The following is a 26214-nucleotide window of genomic DNA, read 5'->3' on the forward strand; positions in this document are numbered from 1 at the left end:
CACTATAAATACCTTCATAATGTAGCACAAAGCATCCTTGATTGTTATACTACCATTATTATGTATTATTAAGGTATTTATAATGCATTATAGATGAGACCTTCATAGAGCTTCATAGCCATGGATGAGAATCACGGCTATAATGTGTTATCCCTTTTTATATAAATATTTATACCCATGTCTATAATACTTTATGAAGGTTACAATGAATTACAAGAACGGTTATTAAGCTTTATGAATATGGGCTTCATGGGAAGTGCTAACAAAATATTTATTTTATAATTCAATTATCGTAAGATTATAAATAGAAAGATAGAAAACACTCAAAAATGGGCTGGAGTTCTACTAGAAATAACAACAAAACGCAGTATTCTACATATTACGAAGACAATTTCTTGCTATTTATTCACAAAAGTTTGTATATGTATGTTTGTTATCGCGCTCCGTCAAAACAGTTGGGGAAAACGCTCCCATCGTGTAATTGGAACACCTACGTTTAAACACAGTGATGTGGTACAGCGTTGGTTTGTTGTTTGAGGCTAAAATGCCAACTAAAAGTTTCATTCTCAAATTTCACTTTGCCAATCATAGCATATATACAGTAGGTGTAAAAGTAATAACGATAAAAAAAATATAAAATCAGCATAAAACCGTCTGTTATGTCTGTTTATTCAGTTGATCATAAACTAAACAATGCTTTTCTATGTCAATTTCTTTCATGTTATAAAGTAATAAATAACAAATATATCTAAAATTATAAAACCATGAATTGCGGTCTATCAGATTATTCATTTCCACCTGGTACTAACCATGTCTTCCTTCAAGCTTCTAAGCCATAGAAAGGTCCCCAATGAAACCCCTGCATTCCCATATCATGGAGACTCTAATCTCCACATTTATAAGATTATATTTGTAAGACCTGCAAATTTTTATATTAGATGAGACTAAAATTGAGAAATTTCAATACGTGCAAGTAGTTTTTCCTCATGAGGAGGATGATATCAAGACTGTGTCAGCGTTTATATATATCAAATTATGACATATCTGAGTAGCCCAGAATGTCCTGAAAACAAAACCACAAAGCATATGTGGCTTAACTTGTACATACAATGTAATAAGCCTTAAAATCAAAGGGATAGAAAAACACTCAAAAATGGATAGGGCTCAAAGGGTTAACATTGTACTGTAATCGGGTGTAAGACATTCTGCTTCAAAGTTCAAATGCAACCAATAAGGTGTATCTTATTTGAAAAAAATGTTACATTTCTACAGAAGCATTTATATTGAAATTTTAAGAGAAGATAGCCATGGTTCAAATTATACTGTGACTCAAATTTTAGGTCATACTGCCTACCCCCAAGATGGTGCCTCTGCTCCACATTTTATAGTGTGTTGTGTTATGTGGTCTACTTCTAATCTTGACTTGTTCTCACCCTGAATTGGTCTTGGTCTTGTCTCAGTGTCATCCTGCCTTGGTCTTGGTCTTGTCTTGATATCGCCCTGCCTTGGTCTTGGTCTTATCTCAGTGTCGCCCTGTCTTGAACTTGTCTGGGTCTCGATACACTCTGGTCTAGGTAATGACTTGGTCATGGTTTAGGTGGCTGACTACTGGAGCCCAGTTGTTCATTAAAGACTGGTTACCTGCGTCACTGTGCAGATCTCAAACACTTTTATGTATGACTGATTTATGCAACAGTATATAACTCAACTGAATACTGGGTCAACGCTCACAGAAATACGAATAATGGCACTTGAATAGCGGCTGCAAGAGGAGTATCCATGGCAACATTTGAGATTAAACTGAATATGATCCTAATGAGAGGTAAAGTGTTGCTTTTTTCCTCCATCACTAAATATTGAGGGTCATTGCTTGACCAAATCAAACAGTATTTTCAGGATCAGCCTGCTATGGAAATCCGAACGGATCTGAATTTCTATGGATTCACACATGGTGATTAGCAACAGTAGCATGCAAAATGGCTGGTGAAATATGGGCTATTACAAATATGGCAATTCCAATAAAACAAACTATAAAGCACCCCTAGAAATTTACAATCTCTGCCTTCCATATAATCTGGTTTATAAATGTAGCAAAATGATAATGTAACACTGGTGCAAACCATAACAAAGCATGAAGACGAAAGAATAAAATTCTGCTTGTGTTAGATGATTGTCACACCATCAGTCATGTCCAGATGCGACAGGGAAAGGTTAAACAAAGTCTGAATATCCATGTGACCACATGTGGCGATCAGCCGGTGCTGCCAAGACCCACCTAACACCACACTTCAAGACTGACTTTTTTGGTCACACAGCCGAAAAGTGGGTCCACAGGGCAAAAAGTGTCCCCAGCATGTCACCCAGTATGATGTCGCTGAAAAACCAGCAAAACAGGAAGCGAGGCTGCACCCGCTGGATATGAGATCAGGCCCAGGGGCGGCAGAGGAGCAAAGCAGCCTGGGAAAAATCCATCTCTTTGTGATAAAACAACACACTGTCACTCACATTTTCTGAGAGCAGCATTTAATGCTTTGTGAATAGCCAAAAATAACAAACACAAAGATCGCTTTGCCCTCCTAAACCCTAAGTCTCACCTCAAAATATAATAATTCAGTTTCTAAAACAGGCAAAATCAGTATTCTTTTCTTTGTCTCCCACACAGATTAAAGGGCTTATACGCATATCTCTTTATCGGTAAATGCTGAGTCTGCTGTCAGAATTAAAATCAGACTCATAAAAGCCACTCAGAGCAGAAAAAAAAACTTTAAAGGAAGCTGTATAATTCATTGCGCCTAAGTGGATCTGTCGAGAGAGGAACATTCCTCTGGGCTATTTAAACGGAACTAGGCAGAATCTCCATTCTCTTTGGATCCAGATCTCAGAGCACAGGTATTATGACCATGGTTTTCAGGCCCAGGCCCACATTCTGGGTCTTAAATGTTAATCATGGCCTAATATCATTCAAAGGAGTAATTAGCACCTTTCCTTCCTCTCTTGGTCTCGATGTTTATAACCTCCAGGGTACATCCTCATTTAGATGTGCCTGTACCGCGAGGTCGACTCTGAAGTTTCCGTTCTCTGAACCTACCTGTCCATCGTGTGTCAAAGAGCTGAAGCGCGTGTGAGTGCTCCAGACTAGGCTGGCACAAGACCATAACAAACTGCACAGTCTCCCCATTGTTTTCGTACCCTAGTCTGTGTTTGCTCTGCTGACAGGGAATAGAGCAAAGCCCCGTGATTGGTGCACGGCTGCCACCGCGTGGGCGTAAAGGGGGGGGAAAAAAAGAACAGGGGAAAAGAACTCATCCTGACTGCTAATCCTGTTTTCTCCTGTAAAATGCGGACAGGAGCCCGTTTTCCCACTAGACCAGCTAAGAGTAACTGAGGGCTTATAAGGTGACCTTTATGGAGAATTTCCTGAAATCGGAATGAACTGGGACGGGTACACATAAAAGGGATGGGGGGTGCATGGAAAGCTGTCATGCCAAAGATGGCCCTTGGTATAAATCCAGAAGGGGGCAGGATATTATATATCACAGTTATGAAATTGAACATAGATTTGACCAGCTTTACCATCTTCTCAGTGGTTCTACTCAGTGGTTCTGACCAAGTCAACATAGACACCACTAGCAGAAAAGCCCCGTCAACAAGGGATGTCTCACTTAATCCCGCAATGGAGGCTCACTGGGCAGAGCTGGATCCCTTGAAGGCGATGTCAGTTCCTGCAAGGAGTTTGAAGGAGACAACCAAGTTTGTCTCAAGCAAAACTGACAAACAGAAGCACAGAATTCACCACAGGCCATTACACTGGGGAAAGCTATAAATAACATCCATTTTTTATGGCTGCTTAACCAGTACAAGCTTACTGTGAACCTGAAGCCTATCCCCAGAAAGCTCTCGGCATGAGCAAGGAGATACCCTGGATGGTATGCCAATCCATGACAGAGCACAAAAACTCATATAAGCCAGCAAACCACCAAAACCAATTATATCCATCCATGCTCCCTAACCACTTACCCAGTGCAGAGTCGCAGTAAGCCTACAGTCTATCCTAGGAGGCACACACACAATACAGAGAATCACATGCTAAAGGTAATTCGGAGATATGAACCAGCCTAATTGCTGCTACATTTTTGGGGGATATACGTTTGCAATTCATTCATCAGCCACAAGATGGCATCTTCACCTTACAGCAGGGGTGGCCAATCTTACCCGCAAAGGGCCGGTGTGTATGCAGGTATTTGGGGCAACCTGTAGGTCAGCTGTTCAAACCCAGGTGGGAGGACTCTTCAGCCAATCAGCCCTTTAATTAGTAATCTAATTAGGGAGTTGCAGTGAAAACCCGCATACACACCGGATAAGATTGGCCACCCCTGCCTTACAGGTTTGACTTCAAGTTTTGATTGACACTGTTCTAGGGATAGAAGCATTGTCACTTGACTTACAATCAAAGAGAAGCCAGGAATTCATGTCTGCAGTAAGAAGTGTCACATGGTCAGAGGAGCAGAAATGCATTTAAGGCGGAAAATCCAACTGATAAACAATATGCTGGATGGAAACATTTTAGCGATCGCAGTCCTTTGGCCGTAATAAAAAGGCTTACTGGGAAGGCTTTCATTTTTCATTTCTCAGAAGATGACATGAATATGATCCTAATGAGCGCCAAAGGTCAGGAGAACCACTCAGACTGCCCAGTCATGAGGCTGTGTGAGCCAGAGCTGGTTAGGCAGATGGCAGAAATGCATGAAATTTCTAACAACGTAAACGGAAAGGAGACAGAAAGAATGAGATTAAAAAAAAAACTCAAACAATCCCAGAAGCGTCTAAATAACAAAATTACCGTTTTTAGGGACAATTCTAACAAAGAGCTGGTCAGATGATGGAAATATGGCAAAAACGTCTATGGAGACGATGGGTTCAAGACTCCACAACCCAAAGGACCTACAGAGTGGGGAGTCCTACAAATTAATTATCGCAGTGTACAACCGTGCCTAACAAAATGAGCATGAGTGGATTAGCAGCTGACCTGGGGTGTTTCCTGTCGGGGACAGTGTCACTAATTCATCTGCAGTTTAAATAACACAGCTAGAGCTTGCTCTGCCGCCTTCTTTTATAAAAAATGTCATGATGCAGTAATGGTCCAGAAACCGCAGGATCAGAAAGATGAAGCTGATATTTCAGATTGATTACTATTTCATGAGAGAATAAGGCCAAGGTGAGGCTTTGATATCACGGCAATTTTAGAAATGCGGAGTAGGAGGGGTGGAGGAGGCAGCAAGTCACTGACCCAATCTTGGGTACACAAGACCATGAGGTCATCAGTACTGCTTCCCAGACCTCATCTCAGCAACTCAAAGCCAGCAGATGGAAGTGAAGGGGGAAGCGGTGACTCTCTCCAGCCGACCCCTTGCCCCTGGCACACGCCAAACTGGCAAAATTCATCTCCTGCACTTTCTTTCGTAACTCAGCTGCATTTTCTCCCCCACAAGAACAGTAGTGTGCATCGCACTAATCAAAACCAACATACCAGGGATATCAGGGTCATATGTATACACTTACATGAGATCGCTGCAACTAAGTGATTTGTTATGCACTGTGTATCTACCAAATCATGGTAATCTACCACCCTGTGTGGTACTTGAGACTAGAGCTGTTCTAATTCAGTAAGAAAAACACATCAAGAAATTCAAGTCAAAGATATTACTATAAAAGTTACACAAAATGTATGGCTTTAGTTTGTATTATTGTCGTAATCACAAAACAATTTCTGTCTTGCGCGTATATTCTGTCAAATTCTTCTGGTAAAAACTTCTAACTTGAAAAACTTCTAAGAAACACAGTTCAACAGTTAAAAACAGCCGGGGGGGGGGGGGGGGGGGGGGAAGATGAAAAATACAACTTATCATGCCAGCTGGTGAAGTTACCTTAGAATGGTACTTAGAACGAGCTGAGCTTGGAAAGGTTTGTTTACTTCAGGCCTAAGAAAAGGCAAATAATGGCTTTTTTTTAAACGTTTTTGAAAATGCTGTGAGCTGCACCGAGCTCCAGCCTTGAAAGGTGCCATTTCTTTGAAATGCAAAGAAAGGCAGCGAGGATCGCAGCAACGATGTGTTTCGGAGCAAAAAGAGAGCTGGGCTCCCCCCCCCCCCCACTCCGACCTCCTGCAAACCTGGATGCAGTCAAGGCAGCCTCGCCACTTCTTCAGTATGTGCTCCGTCAAGTTCTGTTTCAACCTTCAGACGTGAGAAGCGAGGCCCAGCGAACCGGCCGGGTGTCCCTCCAGTGCACAGTGCACCCTGGCCAGGTCCCTTTGCACAGGTGAAGTGATCGGTGTGAAGTGGGGATACCGGGTCAGGCTCATCAGCAATCTGCCGCTGGTGTGCCGCTTCCCATTATGTAACTCATTGTGATGTGATGCCCCCTCCACCACTGTCAGCCAAGGCTGATCTGAGGGCCACATGGGCAGTTTCAGAAAGTTCTCCTTGAGAAGATCCCAGTGTGCATACAGGGTGGGAAATTAGTAGATGAATTAACAACCTTAGTAGATGGGAAATTCCACTCACTCACCGCCCTCTCACTTCTCGCTGAGCACCCTGGGTAAGTGACTGCTTCTTCTGCTCAGAAAATATCATTTTTGCCAAGGCTTTGAGGGTCCATCGTCTTCTCATGCTGTGTGTTTCTGGCACCGATCTAACCAGGAGCTTGCAGGAGAGAAAAAAAAATCCCCCACCGACATAACCGTCGATAATATATGACGGGATGAGGCGGCTGCACTCGTATGCAGCCAAATCACATTTGATTAAGTGGGGATGCGAGTGGCTGAAAACCTCAGCAAGCCATAATTAATGCCAGAGGGATGAAAACCAGGATGGACTGAACAGGAAGAGCGGTCAATCAATTCTGTGATGAAGCAGTAATGACAGGAACCAGCACCAGGGGTGTTGGGAGCAATGACTCAAAAATGCCAGCCATCCACAAGGTAAACATACAAGAGTGAAAAGAAGAGTTTATATTCAGGAGCACCAGGTATATTAAGTTTGGTTTTTTAAGATGGATTAGCTGACCACTCCTTCATTACATGAGAAAGAACTGTAATACCATGTTGTGGTAGCAGAGATAATGGTCTACCTGCTCAAAACAGGACACCACACGGCGCATAGATCACGGGCGCGGTAGTCAGCCATACGCCAGGGAACACTCATTATGGAGGGATGGCTGCAGAAGCTGAGGAGCCTTTCAGAGAAGAGGCCTCAGCCAAAGACATCCGATATGCCTTCAGCTCCCACAAAGTTAGCCAGGGCGCTCCGGCCATGTGTGACATCCTCTCTTTATTATTCAAGCTCCTCACCTACTCAGAGTGAACAGGCCATTCATTATGAATGGAGTTTGTTCCCATTTGGCTGACAGGACGCCTCGCAGGTCATGCATGCTGCAATGATAGTGGAGCACACAACGAATAAAATCGCCCTCCGGTCTAGCAGAGACATCGGATTGCTGAGCGGGTCTTAGAGCATACAGTATGGGGACAAATTCATGGACCATATGGACATTTCGACAGAGACACAGGATTTTCTAAACGATAAAGTATTGGCTTTGATGTAATTAATATGTAATGAGCAGGTGGCAGCAACAGCAGCTGCAAAATTTAACGACAGTCACAATCGATTTCCCATCAGCCAAAGATGGCACCCCTTTTCAAGAAGAATTAAAGAATCTCACTTCTGAGCTAAGGACCTGGCTTGAGAGTAACAGAAAAAGCAGTACGGTCATGTCCAAGGATGTTTACGCTGACATGAAGCAAAGTCTCTTTCTGTGTGCTCCCCTGTTTTCTGAACACAAATTGCAACAAGTCACCCTATCTGAGTGCCTGATGTATCGAACGTGCACCAGTATGACGTACCATAATGTCCATGCCATGTTTTATTGAATTTTGCGAGCTGATAAGGGGAAACACAAGCCTTTTGATGTGAGATTTATAGAATTTATGTTCCTGGACTCAAGAATGGCGAGTTGGTGTGGAAGAGGAGGCGCTGAGCCCAGAGCAACAGCAGCAGCAGGAGGAGGAGACAAACCATGTGACAGAACACAATCCCAGACACAACCGTAAAAAACACAAATGGTAGATTTATTGGACCAATAAGAAAATGCAATAAGGCTGGCAGACAGGCAGATAAAAGACAACCCAGTGAAAACAGGGCAACTCAGCTGGAAAACAGGTAAGTCCAAAGCAACTTATCTTATTAGGGCAATCCAGCAAAGACCAAAACAAAGGTCAACAGTAAAATTCAGTCCAACCTTGGGGTGAACGATTTATCGATTTCAATTCGAAATCGCGATTTGAGGCAACGTGATTATCGAACTGCAAAGACTGCAATTTGGGGTATGCATTATAGTGAGAATAGTTTTACAAATTCCTTGTGTCACAGTCATTCTCACCAAACAGAAATGGCCCAAGGCGACTGCGTATACGCTCACAAAGAACAACAAACACATGAAACCCAAGAAAAACCTTACATTCCTGGTGCGAAAAAATATTGATTCCGCTGCTCAAGCTATGAATGAATTACCATTCATATGGTAATGGATTATTTCATGGTCAGAGATTTGTTTATAGAAAGGTTCTTTTATTAAGGGTCCAAGCAGCGTTAGCTGCATATCCTTATTTTTTCTTAGTGGAACTGTTCTTTTTGTATTAGTTTATTTAATATAACACAGCTTTTTTGATATTTGTGATATTTTGTGGTATATGCTCAGGGATGCACATAACTGATACACAAGTACGCATTCACATTTAAAAGCATTACGTACGACAGTCACATGTTGTAACAGTGCAAATGCTGACTTCTTTCATGTGCATTTGCGCTGATATGACACGAAATTATCATGAATTTTAACCTTTATATGCTGATTCGTGCTTCTTTGCAATATAAAGGTTAAAATGCACGGTAATTTCTTGTCATAGCAGAGCAAATGCGCATAAAATACAAATGCATTTGTGCTGTTACAACGAAGGTGAATGCATACTTGCGTACCAGTTATGTGCATCTCCGTTTATGTTCAATTGTTCTCTGCTAATTTAAAAAAAGTATTAAATACATGTTGGAAGCAATTCATGTCTTTAAGTTCTCCTCCTAGCATTACAGTATAGACCAGTTAATATTTTGATGGTATCTCATGTGGTAATGTGGCGTGATGTTTTAAATCTGTTACAGACTATATATTGAACTGAATCTTGACTTGAAAATGATATAGCAAATCAAATCGCGATATCTGCCAGAAGAATCGTAATTAGATATTTTTCCCCCAAATTGTTCAGCCCTAGTCCAAACAGTAATAATCCACAGAGAATTCAGAAACACTAGGACGAATGAGAGCAGCAGCATTATGTTGGCGCTGACTAAAACAACCTGTTCAGCTTCTAGATCTACCTCAGATTTGTGACATGCTGTTTGGCAAATGGTTGTCATATTCTGGTGATAAAATATAGTTAAACCACAATTAACTATGTGGTTTCTTCAACATTCAACTGGAGCAAAAATCAGCCTTTAAAATGAAAAAAAAATATATTAAAAACTACATTTATCGCACTAATTATCTATATCGACTAATATAAACATTTATTGTGATAACATTTTTTGGCATATCACCCAGCCCAAATTCTAATCTATTGTTCTTACAAAAACAATGTATTTCTTTTTATTACTCAAGACAGGTTTCACTGTAGCATTGATAGTTACAGTACAGCACAAGAAGGAAACCTGAAGCGCATACATATTTTTTTCTCATTCATTAAAATCAGTGAAACTTGCCAAGTGCATATTAGCAAATTGACATTTTTTTAATCACCAAGCCAATGATAGATAGTCATGCGCCGTATAATGTTTCGGTCAATGACTGACTGAATATACAACACTCGTCACATAAGTTTAAGATGGAGCTCAAAAATTCCTATCGCCTAGTGATTTCTTAACACATTACTCACATGTTTGTGGTGATGCTGGTGTAAACAAACCATTGCGCTGTCAGTTGTATAAATGTATAGCACATAGCCTACAATTACATACAGTACGCCTACATAATGCTTGATAATGACAATAAGCAACCATGTTATTGGTGTATGAATTTACTATACTGTACTTTGTATCGTTATTTAGGCTATACCATATAGCCTAGGCATGTAGTAGGCCATAGGTTTGAGTATGTATACTCCATTTCACAATGGTGAAATCGCCTAATAATGCATTTCTCAGAATGTATCCCTGTCCTTAAACGATGCGTGACTGTATTGATTCTGGTAAGTGAAACTACACTGTACATAGATTATTTCTACTTTATACAGAATGTGTATTTCTCATATCAATCCTGCTTTTTGGTATGATGTGGTAGCATGGGTGCTGTTCGGTTATAAGCTTTATAACTGAATATATTAAGCCGAGCCGTGAGTATTTTAGCCCCGATGCCAATCTTCCTTCAAAAACAAAAAAAGTCGAGTCTCAGGTTAACTTGACGTAGCCCCCGATCTTTTCAACAGCTAGAATCACCCCTGTGTAGTAGATTATTTTTTCTGTCTGGGAACAAGTGTTGAAGTCAAGACCGCCTAAACCGAGACCAAGACATTGCCGAAATTGGAGGGCATCAAGACCAAGACACTGCCGAGACTTGAGGGTACCAAGACCAAGACACACTAAAGCGAGACCAAGACCAAGGCTGGTCGAGACCAAGATCAAGACCGACACCGAAAACAGAGTAGGGCTAGAATCGACATCACATTACTCAGATCAACTGTAGAGAAAAAAAGGCATTGCTGTAAAGTGTCATTACTTGTTAAATCAAATTCATGTTATCTTTTCAATTATATTGTCCATATGTCTCTCATTTTAAATCTCCCAGATTTGTCATAGTTACGAGGCCTGATGGAAAATAATATTCTGAGCAATCCTCTCCTATAACCATTTTATCAGACCTCGTCAAGGGAAAGAGAAGGGATGTACCAGAAAGATGTTCATATTAAGTCTCTTATACCAGGGAGAGAGGCCTCGGGTAAGCTTTGAATACGGCTATGTAATGATCCTTTGCTTTGGATTGAAGAGAATGAGCCTCCAGATTGACTTGCACCTCCAAGACCGTGCTTTCTAATGAATGTAAAATAACTGTAAAAGTTAATTACATTTTCGGACATTTCTTTGCCGACTTCGCTATGATGTGATGTGTATGATGTGTGTGGACTGTGAAGCGCTGGCAGTGTCTGTTGAGAAAATGTATACAATGTAATGTTTTTAAAATAGATGCATCTGACTGGTTGCATTTGAATTGAGGCGCGTAATAAATAATGATACTGTTCTGTGAGGATGCGCTGTTTTCTCTTTTTTTCCTCATCCCATCGAGACCGCTATGTCCGAGACCAAGACAAGACCAAGACCAGTGTCGAGAACTACAACACTACTGGGAACGCGCAATTTTTTTCCCATAAAAATTAATGGTATGTGCTATTTTGCTTTATGCCGTTTCAGCTTACAAAAGATTTCATATGAAGGCTCTAGTTTCATAAAGTGGGGGATACCTGTATCATTATTTCTGTAGTAGCAATAGTGCTGCTAACTTTGGATATCGATAAAGTTTAAACATCAAACAGCAAATCCGGTATGTTAAATGATATATTATGTTTCTTTACATATTGTTTGTTCCATCTTCATGAAGACAATATGTAATGGAAAATATTAAGAATATGTGGCAATCAACCTCTGCTGTCCTATCATTGTTAAAGGCAACTAGATGTGCAATATTAATTTATGGCTGCCAGTTCATTTCAGAATTACAGGTGCAGTAAAGATTGTGCTAATGTAAAATGTGCTTTTATTGGATGTGCTTGATTTCAAGTGTAATACAAACCTGAAACCCTTTGTGTGAGGGGGGGGTCGTTTCTAAAATGTCTTGCATGCATGCATGTATCCAAACTAAAGAGATAAGAAAACACTTGTTACAAAGCGTACAATCTTTCTGTTTACAGGGCCTGAAATAAGGCTGTAGGGTTTGTTCTGAAGCCAAAGGGGATGTTTTAATTTTCCACTGTCATAGTCAAATGGCCCCAAGCTGCGCCCTGCTGAAATATTGACCGGCACCTTGTAAAACGGCATACCTCTTAACTCTCTTAATTGTAAAACTGGATCCCTACCTTGCTGGAATATTTCCAGGCAGCTAAAAACCTATTGGTTTTCCCCACTTGTCTCACTATGCCATTACCTGTCAAGTCGTAATACTGCAGGGTCGAGATAATCGAATTTCTACCAAAGCCACAGATTCTGGCATGCTGACAAGGACACGTCCTAAACAGACGACACAGAAATTGAAGGCTGCTAACCTGTGGGAATTCTTTTTTTTCCCCTCCCAGCATGTTAGTAAAAAGCGCAGCAGCATTAACAACCTCATTTTAAGGCTGGAGGTGGTGGGATTTTGCCGTTGAGATGTGTCAACTATGGAGCCACAATTCCATTATTCTGTTCATACGCATCTCAGAATTCAATTTTCAAAGCCCTTCTGTATTTAAACGAGACAGCAGTAACTTCAGAGAGCGGCACAGCACATAAACGTATTGACAAGAAGTTAAATGGTGGATAATATAGCAAACACTGGCATACTGGTGTCTGGCCAGTAAGCACACACATGTAGATAAGCAGGATGAAAATGGAGTCTTGTGAGATCACTGCACCCAGCTGATGGAACAGGCAACTGTAATTCCAGTCGTTTTTGTGGCACTGTAACACTGAAAAACATGGACAAATAAGCTGGTAATGTGCTACACAGAAGGTGTGAAAAAAGACATATATATACATACATACATACACACACACATACACACACACACACACACAGAGTTCTGAGAAACTCCCCCCCCCTCCTCCTTGACTTTAATTTCCGCAAAATCCATGTCCAGTACCACATGAAACATCAAAGCATCACCATTCAGATGTCATGATGAAGAACCAGAACGTGTGTGTGTGTGTGTGTGTGCTCATGTGTATATTACGTCATGGGGACCAAATGTCCCCACAATCTAATAAAAAAGCTGTTACTTTGACATTGTGGGGACCATTTTTCGGAAGGGGAAAATCAATTTTAGAAAAATTAGTGACGGCAAACAATAAAATTAAAAATGCCAAAAGTTTAGTATCTTGTTTGGTTACTTACGGTTAAGGGTCGGGCTGGGTAGGGGTTCTCACTGCTGGGATAAGGGTTTCGCACATAGAAATTTATGGATGGTCCCCACCAACACATGAATACAAACATCTGTTTGTGCGTGTGTGCAGGGACGCTGCTAAGGATTTTGGGCCCCATGAAAAGAATCTTGACAGGGCCCCCAACACAGCTGAGACTTTTTTTATTGGGGGCTTCTCTGGGCCCCCTCTCAGTCATGGGCCCCGAGAATCGTCATCGTTTACCCCCCCTTTACAGCGCCCCTGCGTGTGTGTGTGTGTGTGTGTGTGTGTGTGTGTGTATGCGTGCGTGTGAATGAGCGGTCCCCATAAGGATATGTTTACCCTACATGCGCGTGCTCGTGTGTGTGTGTGTGTGTGTGTGTGTGTACAGGGGCTCATTTATCATTTGAAACTAAAGACAAAAAAAAAGGTAACGACAGGGAACCCAGCAATTTACAGTACAGTCTGGGCTGCATGCAAACAAAATCAAAAAAACATTACAGGCTTGCATCTCCAGGGCTTCAACCACGCAATTTCCCCTCTCGGAAACCTCCTTAGTATTTGATTCAATTTCAGTTCTGTTCAATCACATTTTATTTACATAGCACGTTTAACAAGATGCTTAATCACAAAGCACTTTGCAGACTCCTGGGCCCCAGGTCCCAAAAGAGTAAAGCCCAAGGCGACAATGACAGAGAAACTGCCTCAAAAAGAAGACGAAGAAACCTCAGAGGGCACTAGACTCAAACGAGAAGCCCACCCTCCTCTGGCCACATGCCTATTATTCAGTTAGATACTTAAATATTTATTTAGCGTTACGACTCCGAGGTCTCGGCCTGCTGGAGTTTGGTGTTAAATTCACTAAAGTAAGTTGTACCGCTGTATCACACCAGTGTAGATTGCAGTACGGCCCACTACTGTCTCAAGTTGTCAGTCAAAAAGTTGGTCTGAGATGGAAGAAGATCTTTCACAAGGGAAAGGGAATCCAGGGGATGAACATTACAATTCACGTTTCATTGGAAGAAACAGGTGAACTGCTGCCGTCCCCAATGTTAAAAAGACAGACAGCGAATGCAAGGTAGTCATCACCAGCTGCTACATCTTTTTAAATTATACCTGTACTGGACAAAAACTCTATTATTTAAGAATAAAAAACAAAAAGTGTCATCCATGTGGAATTTACAGTGTGAGATAAAATTTAATTTAGCATAAACCAGGTAATGACAAGGTTTCCTTCCATGGCGCATGTCCGTTACAAACTTCTCTCATCTGGACGTCAGAATGGACCAAAGCTTTACTCACGGATCCCATTTTCAGGATTAGCATGGAAGTGGAACCACAGATAGTCTTTGGAGGACACAAATTAAAATGTACCATTCTAGCACCTTACAGGAAAAAAAAATTATAATTTGCAATATTCATTTTATTTTGTTAAAGAGTAAGGTAACACTCTACTAAAGGCCATGATTTTAGTCATTTATAAACACAATCATAGCAAATAATAATACAGTCACGAAGCATTATAAACATGGCTATAAATATTTGTCAAAAGGCATAACACATTATAGGCATGTCTATTACACTCTAAAAAAACCCTTGAGGGGATAGAACAGGGATATCCAGTCTTATCCGCAAAGGGCCGGTGTGTGTGCAGGTTTTTGGGATAACCTGTAGGTCAGCTGTTCAAACCCAGGTGTGAGGACCCTTCAGCCAATCAGTCCTCTAATTAGTGACCTAATTAGGGAGTTGCAGCGAAAACCTGCATACACACCGGCCCTTTCCGGATAAGATTGGCCACCCCTGGGATAGAAAATAACACTTAAAATAAAGATGTTTCTCATCATAAAACTTTTAACTTAGTTAACATATTATTTTTAAAAGCTGGTCGAAATAAAAAAAACACTCTCTCAACTTAGTTATATATGTATTTTGAACAAATATTTCCCCATAACATCTGAAAAATGCTACGTTACTGGAACTTCTGGAAGTCAGTTTCATCTGCACATAAGGTTTGGCCGCTTTTCTATCGCAACATGTACATTTGATACGGTACTTTCAGTTCTTTCCTTTTTCCATTGACTTATAATTTCCATAGAGAATTTAAAGTAAGAAAACGCCTGATCTTAATCTAACTGACTGGCGTGCAGCCTGATAATACTATAGCGCCGGCGAGATGCGCTGAGCATGCTGGGACATTGTATACTGTATAGCCCCTTGTTTGATAATGTTAATATTTTTTGTATTTCCCAATTGCCGTGTGTGTATGTGTGTGTTTGCCCATGTCTTACGTGAACCCTGTCCGATCCTTTCATGTCTTTAGCGTTGTATAAATTTCCCACCGTGTGTATTTTACTGTCCAGCATCCCCCGTGTTTCTATGTTGTATGTAGTTTGGGGTTTATTGAGTTCCTATGTTAGTCCTCTTAGTAATTCAATAGAAAGATTTTGCTCTTTTCTGCAAGCTTCGTTTCTAATTATTCAGCTCCAGTGTCCTTTTTATGATCATGAAAAACCAACACTTAGCAGTACCTGAAGTACGGTACCTGATTTGGTGAAAAACGGCTGAAAGATGGAAGTAAAATAAAGATGGAAAAACAGCTAAATTAGAGGAAGGAAGACATAATATCGTGATATAAGTTGTTTTAACTTAATTAAAGCGGAATAACTTTTAAAAAGCATGGAAATTAACATTTTTTTTAGGTTGAGTCTGCAATTTTTTATTTTTTTTTTTAGAGTGTTTGCATTATGAATGCTTTATGAAGCTCTCATCTACAATGCACTACAGATACCTTTATAATGCTATATAACGGTGAGTATAAGCACGATGCTTTGTACTGCATTATAAAGGTATCTATAGTGCTTTGTAGATATTTGTATCTATAATGCGGGAGATCGACATGCAGATCGGTGCAGCATCAGCAGCAATGTGGATGTTGTACTGTTCTGTCGGGTGATGAGAGAGCTGAGCTGGAAGGCAAAGCTTTCGATTTACTAGTCGATCTAGGTCCCTACCCCCACCTATGGTCACGAGCTTTGGGCAGTGACCGAAAGAATGCAATCACAGATACAAGCAGCAGAAATGAGTCTCCTCCGCAGGGTGGATGGACTCAGCCTTAGAGATCGGGTGAGCTGGGACATTCGGGAGGGACTCAAAGGAGAGCCGCTGCTCCTCCACATCGAAAGGATCCAGTTGAGGTGGTTTGGGCATCTACTGAGGATGCCTTCTGGGCGCCTCTCTGGGCAGGTGTTTCGCAAAAGTTGAACTGGGAGGAGGCCCCGGGGGCCACACCCAAGACACGACACAGTGGAGATATTACATCTCCCGGCTGGCCTGGGAACTCCTTGGTACCCCCCCGGAGGAACTGGAGGAGGTGGCTGGTGAGAGGGAGGTCTGGGCATCCCTGCTTAGACTGCAGCCCCCGAGACCCAACCCCAGAAAAACAGAAGAAGAAGGATGATGGACAGAGGGATGGATGGATGAAGTACTATGTACTTAAGCTTATACTGAATAGCACTGATGTAACCCTTTCATGGAGAGAAGATGGTACAGTCTGTATAGTTGCTTAAAAAAATACAAAAATAATAAAAACAACATCTTACAAAGAGACAACGGCCTGTACATTCATTTCAGTGTCAAGATACAACAACAGGTATTTTCAGATATACCCAAATATATCTGACTTTAACCATTACAACATTCCAGCCCCAAGCATCTGACACACAGATAATAAAAACTTCTGCTGTCAGTAAAAATTACAAGAAATAAAACAAAAAAATAAAAAATACATATGTGAAAACCACCCGCTGAATTATTTGTATAATCATTCAGGTTGAATTACTACTGTACAACGAATGGTGGAACTATGAAAGAATTCATTTTTGATGCATCTCTACAATTCCAGTGATGTAGAGTAAATGCAACACACCTTGATACGTGGATCAAACTGAATATATTTTACAAGTCATCACAGTCTGCACGCTCCTTTGAACCCACAGTGTACCGGACAAGTTGGCAGACACGTGGATAGATGGATACCTCTGGCAAAATAAATTCAGAGCCATGAGACTTCCGATGCCTGTGGCTACATTTACAGGCCAGTTTTTTACTGGGCTTTGGGTGTAGAAATGTATTTGCTGTTAACATTCCTAAGGGAAACATGCTGTGTGCACCCTCTGAGAAGCGCATTCAGGTACAACAATAAATTAGCCAGTTAGCCTTGAAACATTTATTTTATTTATTTATTTTTTTTAAATGCCATTATTTTCCTTGCGCTACATTTTACAGCTTCATTTCTGACACCCACCTATGACCCTCGGCTGAATCTCGTCGTCTCCTGTGTGTCTCCCCCCCACTTGGAGCTGAACAGGAACCAGGTCTATTCTAAGGCAGTAATGTTACAGTATTCCGTGTTTCACCTAATGATGGTTTAAATTCAGACTGCTAACAAGTAATAATGGGAAACAAGCTAAGCTAGATCACCTACTATCAGAGCTCACATTCTAGGTATCCAACACATTTATAAAGCAGGAGAATAACTCTGCCCCCTGAATTTCACTCAATAGCTAGGTATTCTTGAAGCGCTTGATAACTGATTTAATTCAAAAGCAGCTTCCGCTCGAATTTAAGCCAAGAGATTAGCATCATGCTGGTAAACAGCTGAATATCAGTAGGCATAGTAAATCCAATTCATTGACTGCGCCACCATCCCTTCCAAAAACACACCCTCCGCTACGCTTAGACCACGCAGCCAACCTGTCCCACTACACCTAGTGACTAATCCAAACATGTTATTACTGACTACAGACAGGCATGCAGTGGCCTAGATGTTCAAAACATCTATGAAATGAGGCCATAATTTTTGAAACGGGGTAAGTGGACAAAAAATTGCTTTAGAGATCTTACAAATACCATAAACAAAATGATTTTTCAAATGGCCCGGTAGTTTCTACACTTTTCCAGATGAATTACTGTGTGTGTGTCTTTGTGTGTGTGTGTGTGATGGGGGGGTAGTTGGTCGGTCTGTTGCTGCATGTGAATATTGCAGCATCAGCCTTCCCCCGATTCTGATTAATGGGGAGAGGCTGGGCTGTATTTTTGCAGTGAAAACGACACTTAGCCTTCGGGTAGAAAGAGCCCTGGAGGTGGCTTTAGATTTCTTGGCCTGGCGACATCACAGCGATACATTTAGGGGACTTTGTCTGTAAATGTGAATCCCCCACTGACTGTATTTGGACTGTGTTGTCCTGTCCAGTGTCTTACCGCCATCCCACAGCTTGTCCTCATAAGGAATGCAGGAAAGGGCGCACGATTCCATGTGACACATATTGAGGAAGCTGATTAAGCTGGAGGAGTGTGATGCTTAATTAGAATAAGGTTTAAAGAGCACCCAGCTGTGCAGAACTGCAAGCAATGACAGTTTTTTTCAGCTCTACAGTATCCCATTTTAACCATTTACTACATAGTTTTACCACATCAGACAACTGGCAGCCATGTTGCTCTTAATATAAACAGTGCAATATAACATCATATGTTAATATGTTAAATATTCAGGGACAAGGCCTGCAGTGGTTGGTGCAAATCTTTACATTAGGTAGACAGAGTAGGCTGTCAGTCACTCACACATTAAACCACAACCTGAAACTGAAGTTTGAGCTTATTATGCAAAGGCCAGCTAACACCGTTGGACATGAGAGGGTCCCAGGCAAGATGACTCAACGTGATTGGGCCATGCAGCTGCTGCTCTTCAAGCAGGACTGATGAGGTCTCCACCTTTGGCTTGGCCCGCCCAGACAACCAGCTGGACTTCTGGACACCTTATTCCATCCGGTGGATCCCTTTGTCAGGCCGCTGACTTGGAGAAACTTTGAGGTCTTGTAAGTGTATGACAGGGTTGAGGGGGGTGATAAATTATAAATCACTGAATCCTCCAGCAATAAAATTGCTCTGGACCATGTGAAGTAGGGGCAAGAGTCCTTGATGAGGTAGGGACTAGAGTCCCCTATGAGGTAGGGACTAGAGTCCAATATGAGGTAGTGGCTAGAGTCCCTGGCATGGTAGGAGCTAGGTAGAGTCCCCAGCTAGGTAATGACTAGAGTCCCTGGTAAGGTAGGGATTAGAGTCACCAGTACAGTAGGGGTTAGAGTCACCAGTGCGGTAGGGGTTAGAGTCACCAGTACGGTAGGGGCTGGAGTCCCCAGCTAGGTAATGACTAGAGTGCCCGGTATGGTAGGGGTTAGAGTTCCTGGAGATGTAGGGATTAAAATCCCCTACTGAGAATGTGGGTGGTTAAAGTTCCGTGCTTTTGGTGGTATTTTATTATTATTATTATTGTTATTATTTATTTTTTAAAACTGATTCTATTTTTAATGTTTACTGTGCTTATTGTTATTTCTTGTACGCATGTTTTGATTCCTTTCTTTTAAATGTCTGTAAAGTACTTTGTAAACCCTGTGGTTAAAGCAGTGCCATATAAATAAAGACGGAAGTGAACTGAAGTTCCCCCTCCAGAGAAAACAAAATGAACACTCTGTTGCTGGCTATCTAGGCTCATGGCATCATTGATTCCTTCAAAGCAAGACGGCAAACTTTGGAGTATCTGCTTCAGGAGGTCTACACGACATGCCCCCCCAACCCACTCCGCTGCTCCCGTGTCCTGAGCTGCTCCAGTGCTGTTGCACCACGGCAGCTCCTGGGGGCACATGATATATGTCTTGCTTGGCGACAGTCCCGCCCCCAGCCCTCCTAGACTCCCACATCCAAGCGCAGGGCGTGACTCCTCTCCACTCATGCAACTGGGCCTCCAGCGTTGCTAGGCAGCCGGCAGGAGCAGGGCTGTGAAAGGTGTGTGTGGAGGTGCTGCGGCGGCGACATGACCAGGTGCTGGATGAGCGGAGAACACGGCGGCAGCAAGTGGGAGCTCCGACAAAGCGAAGCACTCGCGCATTTCTAACTTCCCGCGCTATAGCACCTGTTGCTGCTGCATGCCTGAACCAGTTGAACACAGCAACAAAGATCAAAAAACTAAATTAAATAAATGTAGCAACATATCAATAGCAGCACTGTCACGTAATTTCTGTATGAGCAGAACTTTGATAGACATAAATGAAAAGGATGACAGGACAGGAAACTAAAGCGCCTCGAAAGCTTAAATGTCCACATCAAGTGTACCAGCTCCACCACAATCAGAAGACCAAGGTCACTGTGGATCTGCGTCACATCAACATGGCAACCTGGGGAGTCCATGATACTCAAAGTCTTAACCTTACCAACACAAAGACACCAGCTGAGACTCACCTCTGAGCCCCATACACTTGTGGAATGGCAGCCACATGAATGAGTAATGTTACAGAAGAATTCGCTCATAAGGCAATACAGAGAAATACTGGGAGACAAAGGACACTTTAAAGACTAGTATAAAGTACCAGGATATTCCACAACACCAAAAATTACTCTCTCGAATGTAGCACACTATGGTAACTTGACAAGGATTCTTAAGATTTTTAAGTTAAACAAATATTATCGAAGTGTTTAAAACAGATCAGTAATCACAAATATCAAAAAGGGCTCCTACAATAAATACTCTGTAAACACCATCTATTAAATACACCCCCCCCCCCCCCCCCCACCCAACAATGCCAACACAGCTGAGTTTCATGTCCACCACAGTCCCCTAAGATGATACAGAGCAAAAAGCTATTCATCCTGTGAAGTGTCTTAGGAGCACTTCTGAGACCTACCTGCATTTTAGCCTTCCTGACATTGTGCACCAGCCTTCTTCCAAGCTTTCTAGCATAGCAGATAGAGGCCAGCATACTGCCAGTGAAGCGTATCCCTCGGTCGACCTGCCAAGTCTCAAAAAACTCTTAAGATCACATCAGCATCGTCTCAGAAAGCATTCCCCTGGATGCGCCAGAAATGCCGGGAAAATTACACAAGACTGCACTGGGACTTGAGAAAGGAGTCTCCCTGTGTCTCAGCAGCCTGGAGTCAGGTCTCTCTCTCTCTCTCGCTCTCTCTCTCTCCCTTTCCTTCCCTCTCGCTCCCTCTCTCAGCGACGCTCTGTGATCCTGGCTGCAGCTCTATTTACATAATGCCAGCAGGAGGATCCGGGAGCGTGTCTTTGCATCCAGCCCGCATCCAGCCCGCTAAGTGTCCACGGCTACTGTCGCCCCTGATGACAAGGGAGTTTTGCCCACCCAGCAAACCTGTGTCCCACTCTGTAGTATTTCTGGGCCACGCCTGACTGTTTAAAATCAGGGAAAAACACACCGGGAAAAAGTCCAAACCCATTCTCCAAGACCAGGTTTCCACATTTATGAAAGACATATTTTCCCTTCTTCACATGGGATACTGTGCCCTCAATTTCTGAGTAAACCTTGGGACCAAGGTGAAAAACAAATGCCACTCTCATACTTCGTGCCTTCTCCATTCCTTCAGGAGATTAACAAAGGCTCGGTATCTGTTTTCCTTGAGACGCGGAGACCTGTGATATTAGCAGATGAAATCAAAACCACAAGCACTCCAGCATCTATCCGCACAATCAGAAAAATGGCCCCAAAATACACGGTGGTAAACGCCCCACCAGGCCATTCATCTTCTAGTCTGTGTGACTGTTTTATAGCCACTGCATTGTAAGTCAGAATAATAGTCTCCATTAAATCAGCGCGTCTCTCATTTTCTAAGAACGACCAGGAACAACAGTCAGACAGACCAACATATTGACACTAAATGGTAAAAACAACAATAACAATAATAATAAATGAGCATCAATACAGCCAAAGATACACACTGTCATCTGACAGGTTAAAAAACTACATTCTTCCAGTGATCACATTGGTTTGCTTAGGGATCCCCCACAATAATAAGCTCTTAGGCCAGGGCTCTTCAAATCTGGACCTCGATTCCAAATCCAGGCCCTGTTTTCAGTTCTCCCAGGTAGTTAGTTTGATGATTACTGATTCTGATTGGTCAGAGGCTTCACACCTGGCTCACAGGTAAAGGAAGCCTAGAAAACCAGCAGGGCTCGGACCTCGAGGACTGTGATTTAAATAACCCTGTCTTAGGCCATAAAAGTGTCCACAACTCTTCACCGTGCACTGGACTGCCTTTCCAACAGGTCTCAGTGACCGGCTTGGATAATAATCTATTGCCAAATTGATATACAGCAATATTTCGAAGGGGTAATATACAGTAATTTGTACATTAAGAAATGTTCATGAACATCGTGATTGACATACTTTCAAAATGAGGAGCTCCTGGTTGTACTGCCACATCAGCAGGCACAAATAATAATATCTGAGCGATGATGTTAATTAGGCCAGTGTCGACTCTGGTGGCACCTCCGTGAGCTTCATTATCACCCCAATCGATAGGTTAGCACGTGTCATTAGCAGGAACAATCCCAACAGCAACATAAATAGCACAGGCTTCTCTGTACCTGAGAAAGAAGAGAGGAGCTGCATGGAGTGTGCTGGAGCACATTCAGGGCTGCAGGCACAGCTTAAGGCCAGAATCAAAACTTCAGCACTTAATAGAAAATTAGAAGACTTCTTTTCCCACAGAAGATGAAAACATAAAACAAGACCCCAAACGATTTTCTTCTCAGATGAATGTGAAGTTAGAGAAGTTGTAGTGTGAAATTTGTACCTCTGACACATCACAGCAGGAAGGTCAAACTGAGCCAGATCAGAGACAGGCCACAGAGCCCAGAGCAGACCTCTGCTTTCTGTAGGAGTCTGCTGTCGTCCAAGTCTCTGAGGGGAATTACCCTTGCTTTGTCAATGAAGGGGCACTCAGTCCCTCGGTCTATTAATGTTGCAAAGCCTGACTAATACCTAGCCGCTACTCCGGAGGACAGTAAGAAACTGTTAGACAGGCCGATGACCAGGCTTTTTTCAAAGTATAGAAGGAACAAAAAACACCAGAGACCCGACAGGGCTTACAGTCTGACAGACAGCTCATGCTAAGTACCAGCTTCTTCATTCCTGGAATGAGAATGCAACACAAATCTCCATTTGTTAAAAAAAAACTAGGCTATCCATCTATCGATGCCAGAAAAAGACGACGCACCACGTACACTGGACACAACGTGCCTGTGTCAGCTCCATAATACAGATTTTTGCAGCATAATAATTTTGTTTTACATAATTAGTAATCATTCGTCATCCTCCATGACTGAAGAACCAATGTGTAGAATCCAAACAGAAAATCTAAACTTATTTTGTTTATTAAACTTTATTAAACTATATTTTATGTTTAATATTTATTTACAGAACAATATTTTATTTATTTTGCTAAACATTGCTATGTAGAAACAATGCTGCTAATTGCAACAAATGTATTCAAGTAATCAGACAGAAATTAAACCGCAGACCTGGGGATACCTGGCTGTCATCACTACAGACAATCCGTATGTAGACCAGTCAGCTCAGCCATTGGTCCGAACCTATAAGTGAGTATGATATTGGTCTGGAAGACAACACACCAACCCCAGTTTCCTGTGGTGTTTCACGTGAAAGGCCTGCAACCCACAAGTTCCCCGTCTGTTCCACGCAGATAAGAGTGCATCTTTGACAATGCGTATTTGTAGACTCAGCAAATAGAGATTAAGCTTCTCAGCTCATAAATATTCAAAGCATTTCAAATTACAACATTCATAAATATTCGTAGGCATATAAACAATGTGTGTGGTACTTGAGCTGCTGACAGAAACACAAACCCTATTTTCTCGCAATAATATAATTCTCCATTGACTCTCAGGGTCCATCTATTTCTATGGCAAACCTGCACCTGAATATCATTTTAGGAACATTAATGCTTAGTCAGTCCTGCTACGACAGAGCGACGTGTTCCAGAAGAACCTCGCCTGCGCTAAAATCACATACTACATGGGAAAAAAATGGTTAGGGGAATGAGATCTCAAGCTTAGTAACTTATGCCAGACAAACTGAATTTAACAATAAAACAATGATAGCGGTGCCCAATAATGTAATTATATGCTTTTAAAATAAAAATAATAATATTACATTAATAAATTATATGGTAAACATCTCCTATGGATCTTACGAGTCCCACAAGAATTTATTGTGGGTGCCTTCAGTTCCTGACCTGCCACCCCTCCATATCGGCTGCTTGGTGGCAGTCCAAACGTTTCACTAATCTGCAAAAGAACTTGTATACTTTCACGTACACTATAAAATCAAATAATGTTCCATACCTACTTATCCAGCACAAGGTCACACTGAGTGCAATACATACTGTGGACAGTTTACAGACAGCAGCCCACCTAACTGTGCGCTTTTGGTTATGAAGAAGCCCACATGGATAAGGTATTATAACAAAGTCTCGTTTCCCTCCCCCGGACTAGGGTCACCGAGGCCCCACCCTGGAGCCAGGCCTGGGGGAGGGGCCCATTGGCGAGCGCCTGGTGGCCGGGTCTTGGCCCGATGGGCCCGGCCGGGCTTAGCTCGAAAGAGGCATGCGGGACTGTCCCCAGGTGGGCCCACCACCCGCAAGGGGAATGTCAGGGGTTCGGTGCTTTGTGGATCGGGTGGCGGCCAAGGGAGGCCCTGGCGGTCCGATCCCCGGCTGACAAAACTGGCTTTCGGGACATGGAATGTCACCTCTCTGGTGGGGAAGGAGCCTGAGCTTGTGCGTGAGGTTGAGAGATATCGACTAGATATAGTCGGGCTCACCTCAATACATAGCGTGGGTTCTGGAACCAATCTCCTGGAGAGGGGCTGGACGCTCTTTTCTTCTGGTGTTGTGGCGGGTGAGCGACGCTGGGCTGGGGTGGGAATACTGGTGGCCCCACAGCTCGGTGCATTAACAGCAGAGTTTACCCCGGTGAACGAGAGGGCTGTTTCCCTGTGCCTTCGGGTCGGGGATAGGTGTCTGACTGTCATCCGCGCTTATGCGCCAAATGATGATTCAGAGTACCCGGCCTTCTTGGATTCCCTTAGTGGTATGCTGGTTAGCGCGCCACGAGGGGATTCCATCGTTTTGCTGGGGGACTTCAACGCTCACGTGGGCAATGACAGTGTGACCTGGAGGGGTGTGATTGGGAGGAACGGCCTCCCTAATCTGAACCCGAGTGGTGTTCTGTTATTGGACTTCTGTGCAATGCATGGTTTGTCCATAACAAACACCATGTTCGAGCATAAGGGTGTCCATAAGTGGACATGGTACGAACACGCCCAGGGTTACAGGTCGATGATCGATTTTATAATTGTATCATCTGATCTGCGGCCTTCTGTCTTGGACACTCGGGTAAAGAGAGGGGCAGAGCTGTCAACTGATCACCACCTGGTGGTGAGTTGGCTCAGGTGGAAGGGGAGGAAGCCGGTAAGACCTGGTAGGTCCAAGCGTATAGTGAGGGTCTGCTGGGAATGTCTGGCAGAGGCTCCTGTTCGCCAGAGCTTTAACTCGCACCTCCGGCAGAATTCCAACTGCATACCGAGGGAGGTTGGGGACATTGAGTCTGAATGGACACTGTTCCGGACCTCCATTGTGGAAGCGGCCGTACGGAGCTGTGGCTGCAGGGTGGTCGGTGCCAGTCGTGGCGGTAACCCCCGTACCCGATGGTGGACACCAGAGGCGAGGGGGGCTGTCAAGCTGAAGAAGGAGGCTTATATTATTAGCCCGGGGGTCTCCAGAGGCAGCTGACGGGTACCGGCAGGCCAGGCGAAATGCGGCTCGGGCGGTCGCAGAAGCAAAAACCCGGGCGTGGGAGGAGTTCGGTGAGGCCATGGAAAGTGACTTTCGGTTGGCCTCAAAAAGGTTCTGACAAACCATCCGGAATATCAGGAGGGGGAAGTAGCTCCTGGTTCCTACTATTTATAGTGGGGAGGGGGTGCTGTTGACCTCATCTGGGGACATCACCCGGAGGTGGAAGGAATACTTTGAGGACCTCCTCAACCCTGCCTCAGATACATCTACGCACACTGCATTTGAGACATCTGAGGGCACAGAGCCCGAGGGTGCTGGGGGGGGCTTGCACATCACTGGGGCTGAGGTGGCCCGG

The 26214-nt window shown here is 43.0% G+C and overlaps 1 protein-coding gene across 22 annotated transcripts in view; it reads right to left on the reverse strand.

Annotated features, from left to right (window-relative positions):
* The window catches only part of dlg2 (discs, large homolog 2 (Drosophila)), a 218191-nt gene that overhangs the window by 84100 nt on the left and 107877 nt on the right, over positions 1–26214 (reverse strand). The window contains exon 1 of one of the 22 annotated variants that reach the window (XM_072713686.1): positions 20930–20950. The exons of 20 other annotated variants lie outside the window; for them this stretch is intronic. In XM_072713686.1, the coding sequence (XP_072569787.1) occupies positions 20930–20935 (6 nt within the window). In that variant the 5' untranslated portion in view covers positions 20936–20950. Of the gene's footprint in view, positions 1–1433; positions 1546–20929; positions 20951–26214 lie in introns of those variants that run through there. One more of the 22 variants, XM_072713687.1, reaches the window with a different exon arrangement.

This window comes from Paramormyrops kingsleyae, chromosome 6 (assembly GCF_048594095.1).
Source record: "Paramormyrops kingsleyae isolate MSU_618 chromosome 6, PKINGS_0.4, whole genome shotgun sequence".
Classification (NCBI taxonomy): Eukaryota; Metazoa; Chordata; class Actinopteri; order Osteoglossiformes; family Mormyridae; genus Paramormyrops; species Paramormyrops kingsleyae.